This window comes from Lissotriton helveticus, chromosome 4_1 (genome assembly GCF_964261635.1).
Source record: "Lissotriton helveticus chromosome 4_1, aLisHel1.1, whole genome shotgun sequence".
NCBI classification, from domain to species: Eukaryota; Metazoa; Chordata; class Amphibia; order Caudata; family Salamandridae; genus Lissotriton; species Lissotriton helveticus.
Genome location: NC_136063.1, coordinates 1176880875 through 1176898243, shown reverse-complemented (window position 1 = coordinate 1176898243; position 17369 = coordinate 1176880875). Strand labels below are relative to the sequence as shown.

At 46.7% G+C, this 17369-nt stretch overlaps 1 protein-coding gene across 1 annotated transcript in view; it reads right to left on the bottom strand.

The window, feature by feature from the left end:
- TNFRSF11A (TNF receptor superfamily member 11a) overlaps window positions 1-17369 on the bottom strand; it is a 295953-nt gene that overhangs the window by 113080 nt on the left and 165504 nt on the right. The window contains exon 7 of the mRNA XM_078687767.1: window positions 7395-7505. Coding sequence (XP_078543893.1) covers window positions 7395-7505 — 111 coding nt within the window. The remainder of the gene's footprint in view (window positions 1-7394; window positions 7506-17369) is intronic.

Sequence of the window (17369 nt, the reverse complement as noted above, 5' to 3'; positions counted from 1 at the left end):
GGTGTGGTCATGAGCACAGGAGCACTGTGCCTCATGACGAGCTGAGCTCGTCATGAGCATGGAAGGGGTTAATCTCTGTTTTAATTAATGGCTCTAATTTTGTCTGCATTTATAAGAATTACCATTTTATTCAAGACAATAGTGTTTCTATTATGGCATATTTTCAGAGAAAGTGTGTAATAGGTAAGTACTGTGAAAAACAGATGGTTCATTTTCTTTTTTTTTAAATGTTACAGACTCACAGGTTCATGAAAAGTAGAAACAATTAGGTGATGTTTGAATACACTCTGCTATGTAAACTTGTTAATGTCTGAAGGAGACTTAATGGAGATGGTGTTTATAAGACTCACTATCTATGCTCATTGGTTTGAGAAAAGTTGTGAGTAAAGCCTCATCCAAACTATCTATTATCCACACACATCATCTGAGATAGAAGTCTGAAAGGAGAGCCCAGTCCCTCCACACACCTTACTATGCACACTTATCATTATAGAGTGAGGTCTCAGCAGAGAGGCCAGAGAGGCCAGTCCCTCCCCACACCCTACTATGCACACCAGTCACCTGAGAGAGGGGTCTGAAAGGGGAGCCAATTCCCTCCCCACACCCTGCTATGCACACCTATCATTACAGAGAGAGGTCTCAGTGGAGAGGCCAGTCCCTCCGCACACCCTGCTCTACACACCTGACATCTGAGAGACATGTCTGAAAGGAGAGGCCAGTCCCTCTACACACCCTACTATGCATATTCATCATTACAGAGAGCGGTCTCAGCCGCAAAGCTAGTCCCTCTACACACTCTACTATGCCGAGACATCATTGCGAGAGTAATGACACCTCTAAAAATGTTTGTTGGTAACATGCCTTGAAATCAGAGTTACAATAACTGACCATATAAACAATTTCTATTGCATTTTTATCTGTTTATACTCGCACACAAAGATTTTGCAAACTGTGAACCATATCCTGTTTTGGTACAATAAAAAAACTATTATTTTACTAAAATAATGTCTGTATACAACATATATTATAAAGTCAGTCTACCATAGATACACACACAAAAATAATGAATGAGATATGGAGAGCACTGGCTCCATTTGTGAGGAAGGTTAACTTTCAAAACCTATGATGTTAGTTGTTTAGAAATGCTATCTGCGGGAGGTTAATGTGTCTAATTCTCCTGTAAATGATTAGTAAGGCAGAACTGTCTCCAAATGTGCCCTATTCCCCTATGAAGTTGCCTGATCCTGAGGACAGGTGCCACGCCACTGTTATGAGAGGGAATCCAGAGACATGGCGGCTAAAAAAAAGCAAAGAAACTAGGGCCATCAGTCTATGACTCACAAGAGGCCATGCTCATGCTAGCCTTTCCTCCTCAAGAATGGTAAAGAAAATGAATATAATGGTATATGGTTTATGCCATGTTGTTCTTTCATATGCATGAGCTATAAAAACAGACACTGAAACAAACTCTCAGCACAATACAGAGTTTTTACAGATGTGCAGAATTTAACATACTATTTGTTATCAGTGTGAGTGTGAGGAGGGGCCATGACCCACAAGCGGTGAAGCCTTGACTTAGTCTTGATGCTCCTTCAACAATAACAATAATAATAATTAGCATATGACACTCGGTGCATTGTGTTTTGAGATCCCCCTTCTTTCTGGCCTTGCTTGATGAATCATTCTGAAACTTCCCAGAAAGGACCTGAGATAGGGGGAAAGTTTTCTGAAGATTTTGCAAAATGCAGCAAAGTTATTAGCAACTAAAAAAATACTCTTCCTATGGGAACTCATTTATAACTACACAGTGTGTATATATATATATATATGTATATATATATATATATATATATATATATATATATATATATATATATATATATATATATATATATATATATATATACTAGCAGCCCGTCCCGACGTTGTCCGGGTATCCCTGCTGTTACGCTGACTCTCCTCAGCCTCTTGAGAGTTCAGTGCGTGAGAGCTTGCATGCGACCTCCGCGTTTGTGAAAGAGCAGCCTGTTTTTTTTTTATCCCCGCTGGTACGCCGACTCTCCTCAGCCCCCGCCTGAGTACCGCTGGTACGCCGTCTCTCCTCAGCCCCCGCCAGAGCACCGCTGGTACGCTGACTCATCTCAGCCACCGCCTGAGCACCGTAGCAATCTGTTCTGGTGTGTGGCGGCTCCATAACGCATCCAGGATTTGCGGCCCATTTTCCACGAATGCCGCGCGAATGCCTTGCCCATCGCTGTATGGCCACGCCCCCAGCAGAACGCACAAGCCCACAAGGAAGTAGTGTGAAGGCTTTGTTTTTTGGAATGCCGTTTTAATGTCGGAATACCGTGCCCATCGCTGTATGCACACGCCCCCAGAGACCTGTTACAGCGCGACTCCCGTGGCGGATGCCTGGCGGAGCGAGCTGCACGAATTGAGCTTTTAAAAAAATCCACATTGTAATTTGCTCTGTGTTTTAAATTGCATTGCACTGTTTATTTGGCCCGTGCCATTATTCTAAAGTGTATTGCTCTCTGCCTTTTTCTCTCTCCTGAGGCGAAAAGCCGGGAGATCTCTCTCTGTTGTGTGTTTTCACTGGCATGAGGACTCTGTTTTAACTTCTTCTTTGGGGGCAGACGAGCACCTACCTGTCACCCTTGACTATCGTGCCGCTCGTCCTGGCCTCCCTTTCGCTGTGTTAGATCTGGGCGCCCCCCTCTCAGCTGACTACGAACTGAGGGGCACTGAGGGACAGGGAGGCTGCGCACTAGTCCGGCGGCCATCTTGGGTGAGGCAGGCTTGCTAGTCGGCAGACTAGGCTTGCTGCCTCACGGGCGGGACTATACATTTAGTTTCCCTACTGGGTTCTGGTCAGACCTGTTACAGCACGACTCCCGTGGCGGATGCCTGGCGGAGCGAGCTGCACGAATTGAGCTTTTTAAAAAATCCACAATGTAATTTGCTCTGTGTTTTAAATTGCATTGCACTGTTTATTTGGCCCGTGCCATTATTCTAAAGTGTATTGCTCTCTGCCTTTTTCTCTCTCCTGAGGCGAAAAGCCAGGAGATCTCTCTCTGTTCTGTGTTTTCACTGGCATGAGGACTCTGTTTGAACTTCTTCTTTGGGGGCAGACGAGCACCTACCTGTCACCCTTGACTATCGCGCCGCTCTTCCTGGCCTCCCTTTCGCCGTGTTAGATCTGGGCGCCCCCCTCTCAGCTGACTACGAGCTGAGGGGCACTGAGGGACGGGGAGGCTGCGCACTAGTCCGGCGGCCATCTTGGGTGAGGCAGGCTTGCTAGTTGGCTGACTAGGCTTGCTGCCTCACGGGCAGGACTATAAATTCAGACTGGGATGGCTCTGCGCAGCAGATGCGATCAGTGGACGCGCCTTACCCACGCCAAAGGAGGCCTAAGAAAAGCCCGTCTGCGCCCGTCAGCGTCCCGGAGGGGAATGGGGGCGGATGGGCAGGCGACTTCCTGACGCAGCCCCAGAGACTAATATGCAGGTACTCCTCGGCGCATCTCCTGAGCTTGAGACGGCTCAGAAACAGAGCTGTTCAGTTCAGGGTCACTGTTTCAAGGGCATTTTTCACTGCGCCGGTTGTGGATGGTCATTGAGTGAAGCTTTGCCGGTAAGGGACTCCGTGGAGCTGGGGCACGTTGGTGCTCCAACGCATGGGCCGGGTCCTTCTGAACGCACTTTCAGCTGTGCCCTTCTGAACACTCGGTCTGTGAGCAAACATGCTCAGGACCTGTTTAACCTGCTATCTGATCCCAAACCTGCGTGCCTTTTCCTGACGGAAACATGGCTTGGCGAGGCATCAGGGCCGGATGTCGCCAACGCCCTGCCCCCTAACTATTTTATGCTGAGGAAAGATCAGGGCTCGGGCAAAGGCGGGGGAGTGGCACTGGTGATAGACAGAAGCTTTGAATGTTCCATGATACCAACGGAGGACATCGACGGGGCTGAAGCGCTGGGATTCTGTCTGACACTTTCACCCGCCCAATCCTGCACAGGACTGCTGGTCTACAGACCCCCGGGTCCCATAGGGTCCTTTCATGAGGGACTTTACTCAGTGATTTCAGCAATGAGAGTGCAGTTTAAACACTGCGTACTCCTAGGCGATTTTAACATCCACTTTGATGTAGCAGATGCTGCGGACACCATCAAGTTTTTAGACTCCACCAAACCCCTGGGCTTACTGCCCTATCTGGTGTCCCCCACCCAAAACAAGGGGCATACGCTGGACCAAATCTTTTCTACTACTCATATTGTAGTTGCCCCCCCTCAACCAGTGCTGTGGTCTGACCATATGCTGGTGACCTTCGATATTCAGTACAAAACTAGTTCTACCATCAGTGACAATGGGCGTCAGCCTCAGACACCCCGCGCCTTCCATAGAGTGTCACCGGACATGATTGAACAGTATCTGTCGAATCACCCCTGCTCGTTGACGGGCGACATAGAGGAGGATCTTGTCCTCTTCCAAACTTAGCTCACGCGTTGCCTGAGGGAGTTGGTGCTGCCTGAGCGGGCCCTTAAGAACTCTTCTCTTGTCTCGGCACCGTGGTTTACGCCAGCGCTTAATACCAGTCGTAGGCTTTGTAAGAAGGCCGAAAGAGCATGGCGATCAAAGTATCTGGAATCACTGAAGGAGGCCTATAGGCATTGCACTAAGGCTTATCACAAGGAAATATACTTGGAAAAGAAAGCCTACTTTGCCAGGAGGATTGAGGAGGCCACTAATACCAGTAAAGAAATCTTTTTGGTGGTGAAGGAATTCACATCGCCGGCCTCCATCACTCCTAAGTGTTACTTTTCGGAACCCTGGGTGACCCAACTGGCAAGCTTTTTTGCTAATAAGATCAAAAGCATCCAGGCAACTTTTCCTTCTGCAGTGTTAGGGGGAGTGTTTAACCCAGGGCCACTCTCTTCTGTGTCGGCCGCAGGACAGCCCAATCTGTCGAATTTTCCCCCATTGAGCCTCAAACTTCACTGGTAATTCTATCTAAAATGAGATCTGGTTCCCCGCTGGATCCCTGTCTCGCCAAGTTTCTAGCCAAAATGGCTTATGTCGTCAACCCCATTATCAATCCGATTTTAAATTGTTCTTTAGAAACGGGGGTAGTGCCGCAAGCATGGAAACAGGCGTTGGTTCTCCCTCTCTTAAAAAAGCCGTCTCTGGACAATTATCGGCCTATTTCGTTGCTCCCGGTCTTGGCAAAGGTGGAGGAAAAGCATGTGCAGTCCGTCCTTTCGGACTTTGTAGAGTCACATGGGATTCTGCATTACACCCAGTCCGGTTTCCGGACAAATTTGAGCACTGAAACGGCACTGTTGGAGGTGTCAGAGGCCATCAAGGAAGTCCAGGACAACGGAGGGAAAGCACTGCTGGTGCTGTTAGATCTTTTGGCGGCGTTTGACACCGTTCCCCATGACCGCCTCCTGGCAAGACTCTCGGAGATTGGTGTCCGGGGAACGGTGTTCAGATGGTTTGAGTCTTTTCTTTCCAACCGACAAAAGACAGTCTGGGCTCCTCCATACTCAGCTGCAGCGCCGCCTTTGGAGGTGGGAGTCCACCAGGGGTCGATTCTGAGTCCCACTCTTTTTAACATCTATATGTCCCCTCTCGCGGCACTGGCAGAGTCATTTGGCACCCAGATTGTTTCTTACGCCGATGACACACAGCTTCTCTTCACCTGCGGAGGGAACTCGGACTTTGATGGTGATAGCATTAAGTGCTGTCTGGGTGCGGTTTTTGACTGGTTCCAACTTAACCAGCTGAAATGCAACTCAGACAAATCTGAGGTCCTTTTCTTTGGTTGTCCTCCGGACCCCGGTTGGAAGTCCTGGTGGCCAGCAGGTATGTATCCACCCACTGCTGATACCATGGCGGCTAAGAATCTGGGAGTCAAGATGGACAATTGTCTCTCGCTTAAACATCAGATTCTGGGTCTGATTGGACAGTGTTTTGGGATACTAAAAATGCTAAGGAAATTCCTCCCTTTCCTCTCTACTGCCCACAGGAAAATCACGGTGCAAGCATTGGTCGGATCGAGGCTGGACTACGCTAATGTACTCTACCTTGGCCTGCCTGAGTACCTTCTATCACGCTTGCAGGTTGTGCAGAACTCGGCTGCACAGGCAATCTTAGGCCTTGGCCGCAGCTCCCATGCCGCAGGACTGCTGAAGTCTCTTCACTGGTTGCCAATCCGGAAACGCATCAAGTTTAAGGCTCTTACCATCGCGTTTAAGGCTCTCCATGGCACCGGTGCACTCTATTTGAGGAAGAGAATTGGCTTTCACCACCCGTCCAGAGCCTTACGTTCGGCATCACTGTCACTGGCCACGATCCCGGTAATTAGGCGTGCCCGGATTGGGGGTCGGTCTTTTAAATACCTTGCGCCACGGGCCTGGAATGTCCTGCCACTGTCTTTAAGAAAGAGTGAGAATTTAGTGTCCTTTAGGAAAGAGCGCAAGACGTGGTTATTTTGTCAGTAATTCCTCTTCCAATGCTGGGGTTATGCTGTGTATGGTCTGATAGCGCCGGGACACTCTGCTTGAGTAGCTGAGCGTTCAATAAAACTCCTGATAACATAACATAACATAAAACAACGCCCCGAGCAGAACGCTCACGTCCACAAGGAACTACTTTGCCGGTAAGGTTCTTTTATGTTTCTAATTATATGGTGGGCAGCTGTATAGCCTATGTCCATCTGCTGCAACTGTCCTTTCCAATGCTGTATTGGGTGTTGTGATTGGTGCTGTGGTTCCTGAGATTACCCGCCTCAAAGGTTGGGCTCTCTCTTTATTATATTAGTATAGATATATATATATCATTATAGATGTATCAAAAGGAGAAACACTTGAGATGCAAGTACTTTAGAGGACACCGCAGGGATTTGTGGGAAGTCCAATTTGAATAAGCGCTTGTGGCATGACGCGTTTCGGCAAGGTTTGCCTTCTTCTGATGCCGCTGAGACTGGGAGATTGTCACACCCCTCCTTTGAAATGGCTGCAACATTCCCATTGGTGGGAATTCAGCTGGTCCTTATTTGATGTTTTCGGGTTGTGCTGTAGTCCTGGATGTCACAACTACAGCTCCCGCATTGCACCATCGCTGACAACATATTCCTGGCAGGACACCATGAAGCCCATAGTGAGCGTAGATGTAACTGACAAAGGGGGGCTGTGTTTAGGTGGTAAGTCCTGCTTCTTGGTTGTTTCAGGGACTTCCTTGGGTCCCCAGAAACCCCAGCCGCAATAGCACGAATTGTGTGTGTGTGTGTGTGTGTGTGTGTATATACACACACACACACCCACACACACACCCACACAAGAGTAAAGACATTCTATAATTACTTTTAAAAAGTCCAGAGTTGTGCACTGTACCTGTCAGCGTTTTAACTCTCTTCCTGCAGCAGATGAGGACCACAATACTTGCTGATGCCAAAGTGGCAAAAAGAAGCAAAACAATCAAAATGGGGACAAGTGCATCTCCATCTGTAAGGGAAAAGAGGAAAAATAATTGAAATTCAGCAAATTGATCTACATCCTGGAATTGTGCAACTCTTGGCTAATGTAGTTTGCCATTTTACTAAAGTCAATCACATTTATTTCAAGCATTTTATAAGCAATTTCATTGGCATTTTTAGAGAGTATATTATCCACACCGAAATCATCACAGAAATAATAGCATGTCAGCATTTTCCCTGTAAATCAACGTATAATTGGATAGAAGGATATGCTCACACCAACAGCATGCATCTCGGATATACATGTATTGGGCTGCTGAGAACACTCACAGCAATGTTATGCTGAATTTTTCTATCGAAGCCCCCAAAAACCATAGGGCCTGATCTAGAGTTTGGCAGATGGAGTACACTCTGTCAGGGTGGAGGCGGACGTAACAACTGTCACACTGATGGATTAATGTGCACCAAATTCAAAGATCACCACCAGCTCAGCGATGATCTCCGTACCTTGATAGGAGCCACCGTCATGGCAGTTCCTATAAAGGTACAACATGTTTGGTGGACGACTAATCTCAGTTTTGAGGGCCATTCAACAAATTTTCACAAAGTTTTGTTTTTTCAATCACTGACTCACAAAGTGGGAGTTTGTTATTGAAAACAAATAACTAATGACCCTATTACCCAGGGGAGTACTTTCCCTAGGTGTGAGAGCTATTATTTATTTTTCCCTGTCACTGCCAGACATTACCAAGAACCGGAAAGCCCAAAATAACCTAAATCTCAAATTTTACTACACACTATCTACAAATGCATACTTAAGTACAGTTAACTCCCTATTACATTATGAAATATGTTGTATTTCTTTTCTGTTCACATATCGTTTTGGGCTGTGAAGGGTTTTAGCATTACTCTTGGGGACATTTTCTTACATTTGAAACTGGATTTTGTAAGCCTTCAGATTGCATGCACTGCTGGCATGGCTTAGAGTTGGCTAGTTAGGTATTGCAGCAGTAAGGGGGTACAATTAGTCAATTTCAACATGTGTTGATCATGGCATTACTGGCAAATGGAGTAAGAGCAACGATCCTGTTACCGGGACACAGAGGCGTAACGCAAAATGATGAGGCCCCTGCAGAACGCCATGAGGTCTCCTATATCTAGCGCTGGCCAGAACAAAGCGCATCAAGAGAGTGAGGTCCGGCGGGAGATCCTTCACATACCTAGCGGCAAAAAAATGGAATGAGATGCCTTTGGACCTACGGCTCACTTCCAACCACTTGGCTTTCCGAAAAAAACTAAAGACCCACTTGTTCCCCAAAATGTAAGAAACTTTAGCCCGACCCTTTCTGCTCTACTGGACCATGTGCTTTAGCGCCTTGATATCCCGATGGGATGAGTGCCGTGCTTTATAAATAAATAAATAAACAAATAAATAAATATCTCACAGATATTCACAGGTCTTAGGTTGAATAGGATGACCCCATGACGAGTGGAGATTTCCAGATTACATGGACTACAGGGGCCTCTGCTATGCTCCTGCCAAAAACATCTCTCACTGTTGGGTGGAAATATCTGTACAATTCTTGATTTGTTGTTTGTTGAAAAAAGAGGTATACATTTCTCATGGGGGTTATGCCATTCTTGCCACACACCGGCCACCAGTAACACATCATTGTCATTCAGGTTTGTGATGGTGCTGATGACGTGCCCATTATGTCTCCTGTTTCATTTAAGTCAAGTATAACTTTATTTGGTTTATGCCAGTAAAACCATAAAAGCATCACATCATTACAAGGTAAAATGTAAAAGATTTTTGTTGTATAAATAAACATACATATATACACATAGTAAAATAAAACATTAAACATGCCAATTCTACAAGTTAAAATACAATTGCTAACATTTGAACTTTTCGAGCTCCTTTACCTTTCTGTGCTTTACAGATACCTTATCTCAGCAGACAAAGAAACAAGTCAGGTGCATTATGACTATTACTCGACCTTATCTCAGCAGACAAAGAAACAAGTCAGGTGCATTATGACTATTACTCGACCTTATCTCAGCAGACAAAGAAACAAGTCAGGTGCATTATGACTATTACTCGACCTTATCTCAGCAGACAAAGAAACAAGTCAGGTGCATTATGACTATTACTCGCATGAGCACGGTAGCTAAGAAAATTTAATTTCCAAGCTATTCAACTGGTCCCTATTGCGAAGTACCTTTGATAAAAAATAGCTACTCGACAGTAAACTATCTTGTATTTCAAGTCATACAAATACTAATAAGGCCTTATGATGATAACAATTCTTTCTTTTAAAAAAGTGGTTAAGATCACAATTTCCTATGTGCCAGATAAAACCTACAAAAAAGTACGAAGCGCTTGGTAGACGGCTCAAACTTATTATCACATGGGCATTTCTGGGTGATGGTACCCCACCCTTACCTTCTAGGAAATAAAGCCAAACGATTAAAGATAATAAGACGAAAGCGAGTCAGGAGGTATCTGTGATGATTATTATTTGTTAGCGGAAGGTACGATTTACAACTGGGTTGCTCATTCAGTGCTATGTATCTTCCGACAGAAACATTATATTTGGCCGCCTGAGCCCTATTCTCCTAGCAGGCTTTGAGTATATATTCTCCTAGGTTATTTTTGGAGTAACCTGTGAGTGCCCAGGGATGCCTTTCTATCTGACCTAGGCCCTTCAACTTATGTTTAGCGTGTTGTAGTCCGGGAATTTTAATGGGGTGATCAAGACCCATGCAATCATGGATAATTTGTCTGGATAAATGTGTCTCTTCCTTAGACCAAAAGGATCACCACAATAGGAGGGGATTACATTCCAAAGTATTAGAAAGTCGCTGTTGAATGGGGCACAGCTAGGAGTCTCCTAAAAAACTTGTTCTCTTGCTTCTGATTAATTTCATTATCTCGCACACCCTAAATTCCTGCTCCATAAGTAGCTGCTGAGATGAGTTTGACGGTATATAGAGTTAGCAGCTCTTTAATAGGTTTTAAGCCTAACTTGGTAGCAAACCTAAATAGGCCTTTATTAATTCTGGTCACGTTGGAAGTACATGACTGTCTATGTTGTATCCAGTCTAAGTTTGAGGATAGCTGGATTCCTGGAAAAGGTTTTGGTGGTTTGTACCTTACACCCCTTGATATAGAAAGTATGCGGCCCGCCCTTTTTTTGGCCACAGCTCATAGTAAAGGTTTTTGCCATATTGATTTTCAAATCTCTTTCTTTTATGAAGTGAGAGAATCAATTAATCAACATCTGCAGGCTTCTTGGGGTTCAGGCCATGATGGGTCGCATCACGGATGTAAAGAAGTATAGGAATTTGCAGCTTCCCAACTCTAGGGGTGTCTGCACCTGCTGCCTGAAGTGCCTCCTCGACTCCATTTATATAGAGGGAGAAGAGGAAGCGGGCTAGTACAGGATCCCTGCCGAACCCCTCTATCTATACCAAATGATGGGGTCAGCGCTCCCTCTGTCCCCTAAATGGCTTTAGTGTGAGGTTGCCATACATATATGTCAGGAGCGAGATTATGTCTTTTGGGGCCCCCATTCTGTCCATACATACCCAAAGTTTCCTATGGCTGACCAGATCGAAGGCACAGCTTAGGTCAATAAAACATAAGTGCATTGAGCCTGCTTTTGCTGGTGTGTACTTCTTCATCAGAAGGTTCAGGTGGAGCACCTGCTCAATCCTCCAAATCCCTTTTCTGAATCCATATTGGGCTTCTGTTAAGATTTCATTCGCCTATGCCCAGGATTCCAATCTCTCTAACAGGACCCTCCCCAAATGTTTGAGAGAGGAGTAGAAATATTGGAAGATAACATTTTGGGTCATTCTTTGATCCCTTTTTAAAAAAGAAAATGCTCAGTGAATGCGACCAGGATGGTGTACATTTCCTGCTCTGGCCGCAATTAGGACCTGAGTCATCAGTGGAGCCCATAGGGCAGGCTCTGATTTATAGGTGTCTATTCGAACATTCATCTGGGCACGGGGCCTTTCCCTTACGGCTTTTGTTTATTGTCCTTAACACCTCTTCAAGAGTAAAGAGCATATCTGTCCTTGAGAGAGCCACTGTAGACTGTTGAGTTCCCTCATCATTTCTAGGGTATGAAAATATCAAACCAAAATGGGCCGCCCATTGAGCAGGGGTGATTGAGGATTCCAGATTGGGGCTAATCCCCTTGGTGAACAACAGGCATTGATTGTACACCAGAACAGGGTACTGTCCTTGGTTTTTGCAGCCATTAATACGTTCTCCCAAGCTTCCCCTTGAAGTTCTTTCTATTTTTAATGGCGGTATTGTAATTCAAACTGGCTTCCTGTATCGCTATGGCATCTCTTGAGCGCTGATGTACTGTTTTGTTAAGACTGCACCTGGCATGCTGATTAAATCACCCCATGCTGTAACTTCGTAGTCCCTTTGGCCTCCCAGTCAAAAGTCGATTGATGTAATTAGAAATGTGCATGTGTGCTTCCCGGGTATCTTCATGGTTGTTTTCTGTGGCCAGGCCTGCTAAAAAGAGGCTAAGGTTTTTGGCCAGTAAGCATCTTAAGAAACTAGAGGGGTCTTCACCCGCGCACTTTATTCTTATGCCGTTTATACTTGATTTTCCCTACGTGAGGAAATTTGACAGGATTAACTTTTATTTTTAAAAGGACCAGGTTATAATCACTTATGCAGTTAGGCCTCCCTTGGAAGTTGAATGCCCTAACTCTGTCACTATCTGATATGAGGAGGTGGTCAATAATACTATTAAAGCATCTCTTATGAAAGTTGAGGGGTGTAAAAAATCGCTAAGGCTATCACACTCAAGTAATTTCATTTTGAGTTTCATTATGAGATAATTGAGGGCTGTTCCATATGGGCCATGTGTCAAATGGGCCGTGGTGTTTCCCCTGGCATCTTTAAAACCACAAACTTGTTTGGGGCATACTAGGATGTTAAAATTCCCAGCCCAAATAATGTAGTAATCCTTACTAGACTGTTCAAGAAAGTTGTACAGGTCTGTTTCAAGAGCCTTAGCAACATCAGCCCTGGTTGAATCAAAGACGTGGGTATAGAAACTGATTACTAATATGTCTGGGTTCTCTTCCAGTGAAAACATGATGAAGTGATAATAAGAGGATGTTGGGAAATTACCCCTTACTATTGGAGAGAGGCTGGTAGAGAAAAGTGTTGCCAGGCCTCCCTTGGCCCTTCCAATACTGGCATGGTTAGCTGCTGTACACATTTATACAAAGCCATCAAAGTCAATTGGGTTGGTTATCCACGTTTTCTGTATACATACTATGTGAGCACTCTTGACATGTTTTACCCAGGACTCTGAATCAGTTTTATTGGTGAGGCCAGCAATGTTGATATGACGATTTCTCCTGATCCTTAGCGTTGCAATGGGGCTGGGCATTTCCACCATAGGGCCCTGCACTTTGGGCGAGGGTTGGCAGGAAGGAGAAGGTGTTTGGACAGGGTGTCAATTGTATTGGATAGGAGAAGGACGCAGGCGCTGATGGCATACGCCTCTACGGTCTATAAAAAAAAGTCCAGATGGAGTGCCCTGATCTGCATGGGTGGTGGTCCAGAGAAATGGATCCTTGTCAGGATATCCTTAGTGACTGCCTCATCTTTAAAGTTGACAACAATTAAATCAGTGTCATCTGGCTTTTCTGGAGTGACCCAACCAAGCCACCCTCCGGACAATGTTGACGTAGTTATGTAGCAGTGGAGGGCCCGCTATTCTGCTATTTATCCAATGCACTGTCTTGTTCAGAAGCTGGTCATGATTTTCTATAATTTCTTGTCTCAGATGGGGACACCTTTGAGCACCATTACATAGGGGGTTGCTTGGGGTGTGAGTTGCAGGGTTGGAAGTGTCCAGGGTTCTAAGGGGTATTTTGCAAGATTGCTTGACAAACCACATTGCCTTGTTTGGGATTTAGCTCCAATGCTCTCAATGAGTGATCTTTGACTGCTGTAGCTTATTGCCCTATGAGAGTTTGGCTCCCCGCCAGTTGGGCAGTTGGGTCTCCTTGGTGCCAGACTGGCAAGCATCTCATGAGGAAGGGTCCCCTTAATGGTGGAAAGTTTGGGGCACACTCTGCTACAGGAAACTCCCTTTGGAGTTGTAACCCTCCTAATGGAATAGTAATTGGGGAGGTGGCCTCCCGACCAGTTTGCAGGAGGTCAGAATGCCTGCCTTCCCCCAGAGCTGAGTTAAATTTAGATACATTTTCTTCAATTTTGTCTAAGTGTGTTAATATAGGACTCAGAGCAGCTGCAAAATATGTCAGAACAGGCAATCTCTTCAGGCTTTGCAGCAGTTTGCTCCCCCAGACATTGAGTTGGACTTGGCTTCTAGTCGCCATGGGCTATGTAGGCCTGAAGGTATCCCCAGGCATGGTCTTTTAGCCTTTGTCCCCCCCCTGCTCTTTTCTTTTTACCCACCTAGGATCTTCGGTTTCTCCCCTTTACCCCAGTTTTGGGCGGATGTTTGTGGTCTTTATCCCTATTCATCCTGCGTTATTAAGGAGATGGTATCTAGAGATGCAGGTGATGATACATGCAAAAAGAACAATTGCTGGACTGAATATTGAACAATGACAAACATTCACCCCAGTACATAGATCTGGGCTTAAATCCACCATGTTTTTGCCCCCATGCCATTCCATTTTAAACCCAGCCATATGCAAATCAGTTGTGACCCTGCTAGTCCAGCCTGAACTGTCAGGTTAGGTCCTCCCTGGACTCGAGTACAGTAGCAGTGGCGGCGTCAGCAGCAGCGTTAGTGGCTCCTAGAGGTACCAAGAGCCTAAATGGGGAGAGCCATGTGTGTCACCGGAGCAAGAAGCTAACACAGTGGCAAGGTGCTGGACCCCCCGTAGACAGTGTCAGTTGGAAATCCAATCAGCATCAATTCTGGGGGCAAGGAAAGGAGCCCCTCTCTGCACTCTCCCCCAACCCCCCTGCCCTCACACAGCGACGGGCCTAGTGAACTTCCAGGCACACTCGCCACCTGGCGTTCGACCATCCTGAAGCGTGATGTGACGTGTCGGCAGGCACAAGCACGGCCGCAGGGGAGGAGATGAATCACATGAGTATCCTGTTACATTTACCAGTAACAGAGAGTAAAGCAGATGCCATTCTACCTCCAAATTGGTTAGATTCATCTCCTTGGCAACTTTTTAATAAAATCATTTATATTAGCATTAACATACATCAAAGTGTGAGATAATAATTACATTGAGTGCAAGCTGCAATTTCACATACACAAATCTTGGAAGGCAGTGAGTAGTCTATGTCAATTGGCATGGAGGGAGTTTAGTGAAGCAGTCACCCAGGGGGTCATTCCTGTAGGTGTGATAATTAGCTTAGCATTTGGAATCAAAGTCTCAGCGTGAGGCATAATGTGCTAGGACACAGAATGAGAGATCAGCACTGTTGACTTGGCCCTTTTTGCAGGGTCATCCCAGAACCTTTTGCCTTCCTCCTGTATTTTTTCTGACCTGTTGTTAGTGGTTTTAGGACTCTGGGCACTTTATCACTGCTGTTCCGTGATAAAGTGTGTGTGCTCTCTATGGTAAACTTGGTAAGATTGGTCTACACCTGTTTGGCATATTTCATTTACCCGTCAGTCCCTTCTACAGTGGTATACCATACACTCAGGGCTAGTAAATGAAATGCTACTGGTGGGCTTGCAGCGCTGCTTGCGCCACCCACCAAAGTAGCCTTTCAAACCTGTCTCAGGCATATGCCAGTGCAGGGTCTGCGCGAGCAGTTTATTGCCGCTGTGACATGGCACATAAAGTGGTTGCCATGTCTGTGACTCCCCTTTTACTACATATCAGTCACCCCTAAGGTAAGCTCTAGCTAGCCCTATGGGTAGGGAGCAGCGTAGGTAAAAGGTATGATAGGTGCCTTAACTGTGTGTGATGTTCTGGTAGTGACAACTAGCCTATTTGGTTTCTCACTGCTGTGAGACTGCCCTCTCATAGGGAGGCATTGGGGATTCCCTGATATGTGCTTCAATGGTAATTCCTGACATGAGAGGTGTAGCGGGATCAAGTTTGGTATGTTTGGAATAGTGGTGATAAATACTGAGTATTGGTGTTTGCGGATTTATTATCACTATTTTAGAAATGCCACTTTTAGAAGTAGGCATTTCTGTGTGCTATGTGTCTTTGCCCTCTGCTAGGATGTGTCTGGCTTTGGAATGACAGGGGCTGGGGAGGTGCAGTGGCTCCAGATAGTCTGGATGAGTTAGCACTAGGCTGAATAGGCATGGTCTGCATTTGGAGTGGTGGGAGGGATAGCACCTGCACCTGAATAGGTCTGTGCCTGCCTTCCACAATGATGGCACCCTGTGGTGTGTGTGGAGCCAAGCCTTACACTTTCAATGGAGGTTGTTGTGCACTTGCAGAGTGCCCTCCAGAACTGGTTTGGACTGGGCTCAGGGCCTGTGCCAGTGGGAGAACAAATACTGTAGTACTATAAGTACTGGGGCTGTGACCCCATGTCTATTGAGCTTGCTTGGGACTAAAACAGAAGAGTAGAGCAAAGTCTGATGTGTGCCAGACCGAACCGCCATTTCGAACTACCTGCTGCCTGCTGGGTAGCTGAAAGGACTGCCCTCTGCTAATGGGGCCCTGTGAGCTGGCCTGCCCGTGCCCCTTTTCTCTGCCCCTGTGCTGGGGGAATTGGAGCGCTAGTGAGCGCTCTTTAATTCTGTTGCCCAAAGAGGGGGCTTAGGCAGGGCTGATTTAGAGAGGAGAGCTTTTTGCCCTGCATCATGGGCAGCGCCACCCTCTCCTCTGTGGCATGAGCCCCAGGTGTGGGCTCACACTGCCCTAAAGTGTGAGGAGCACTCAGTTGGTTTGCGCTTAAGCGCTCTGAGCCTTGCATTCCGTTTTTATCAAAGAATACCTGTGGAGCGGTTGCAAATCGTTAGGAGGAAGCCTGTGCCAAGAAAGAAGTTGCCTCCATCTCTGAGGCCGTGGGGGCCACCCCAGCGAGTTGCCATAGCAATTAGGGAGCCGAGAGAAGCAGCAGCAACCAGAAGCCAGGCAGAGGCCGAGCCTGGTTGAGGGAGGGGCTCCCATGAGGGAGAGGAGAGCCCTGTGTGTAGCCTTTGCAAGTTGAGGAAGTGGTGAGGAAATCCTGGTTCGGAAGGTCCTCGATTGTGCATCATTACACCCCCGTCATTTAGGGGTGGGGCCTGCCGCTGTGTGAGGCTGTACAAAAGGGGGTGGTGATGGACGGAGCATCCGAAACAATCAAACACTCACACCCAGTCAAAAGATCTGGGTTGAATCCATCACCGTTCTTTAGCCCACTCTGCCACCCCAGTTCAGACATGGCTATATGCAAATCAGTCTGACCAGTCTGGCTGTGTGAGGCTGGGCAGACGACTACGGAGCCGCCGAAGGTTCCGGTCCTTGACCGGCAGTCGGCGTTCACCATTTCCAGGCTGGAGCGGCTGCATCGCGTGATTGCGAGTAAGCGGGGTTGGAGAAGTCCTAAAAAGAAGGCCATGGGCCGCAGTCACCAGGTCAGTATGACCTGGAAGTCCCTCCCACGAAGGAGAGGGTTGCCCGATGTTGGGCCCGACTGCTCTGGGCTGCTGTTCTCTTTTGGTTGCTCCACATTGGGGAGCGTGAGAGTGGTGTCCGCAGCTGCGCTGTCAGATGACGGGCAGCTGCTCTGTTGAGGTACATACGCCTTTGGGGAAGCACTTAATCAGGAAGGTGGCATTGCGCTGAAAGCTCAGGATGGGGCCCCCGAGGACGACACCAGATGGTCTGATGTTCACCCCCATTCCTAAGGTGGGCATAATGTGATTACGTGTGACTCTGGGAGCAATTGATAGTGCAC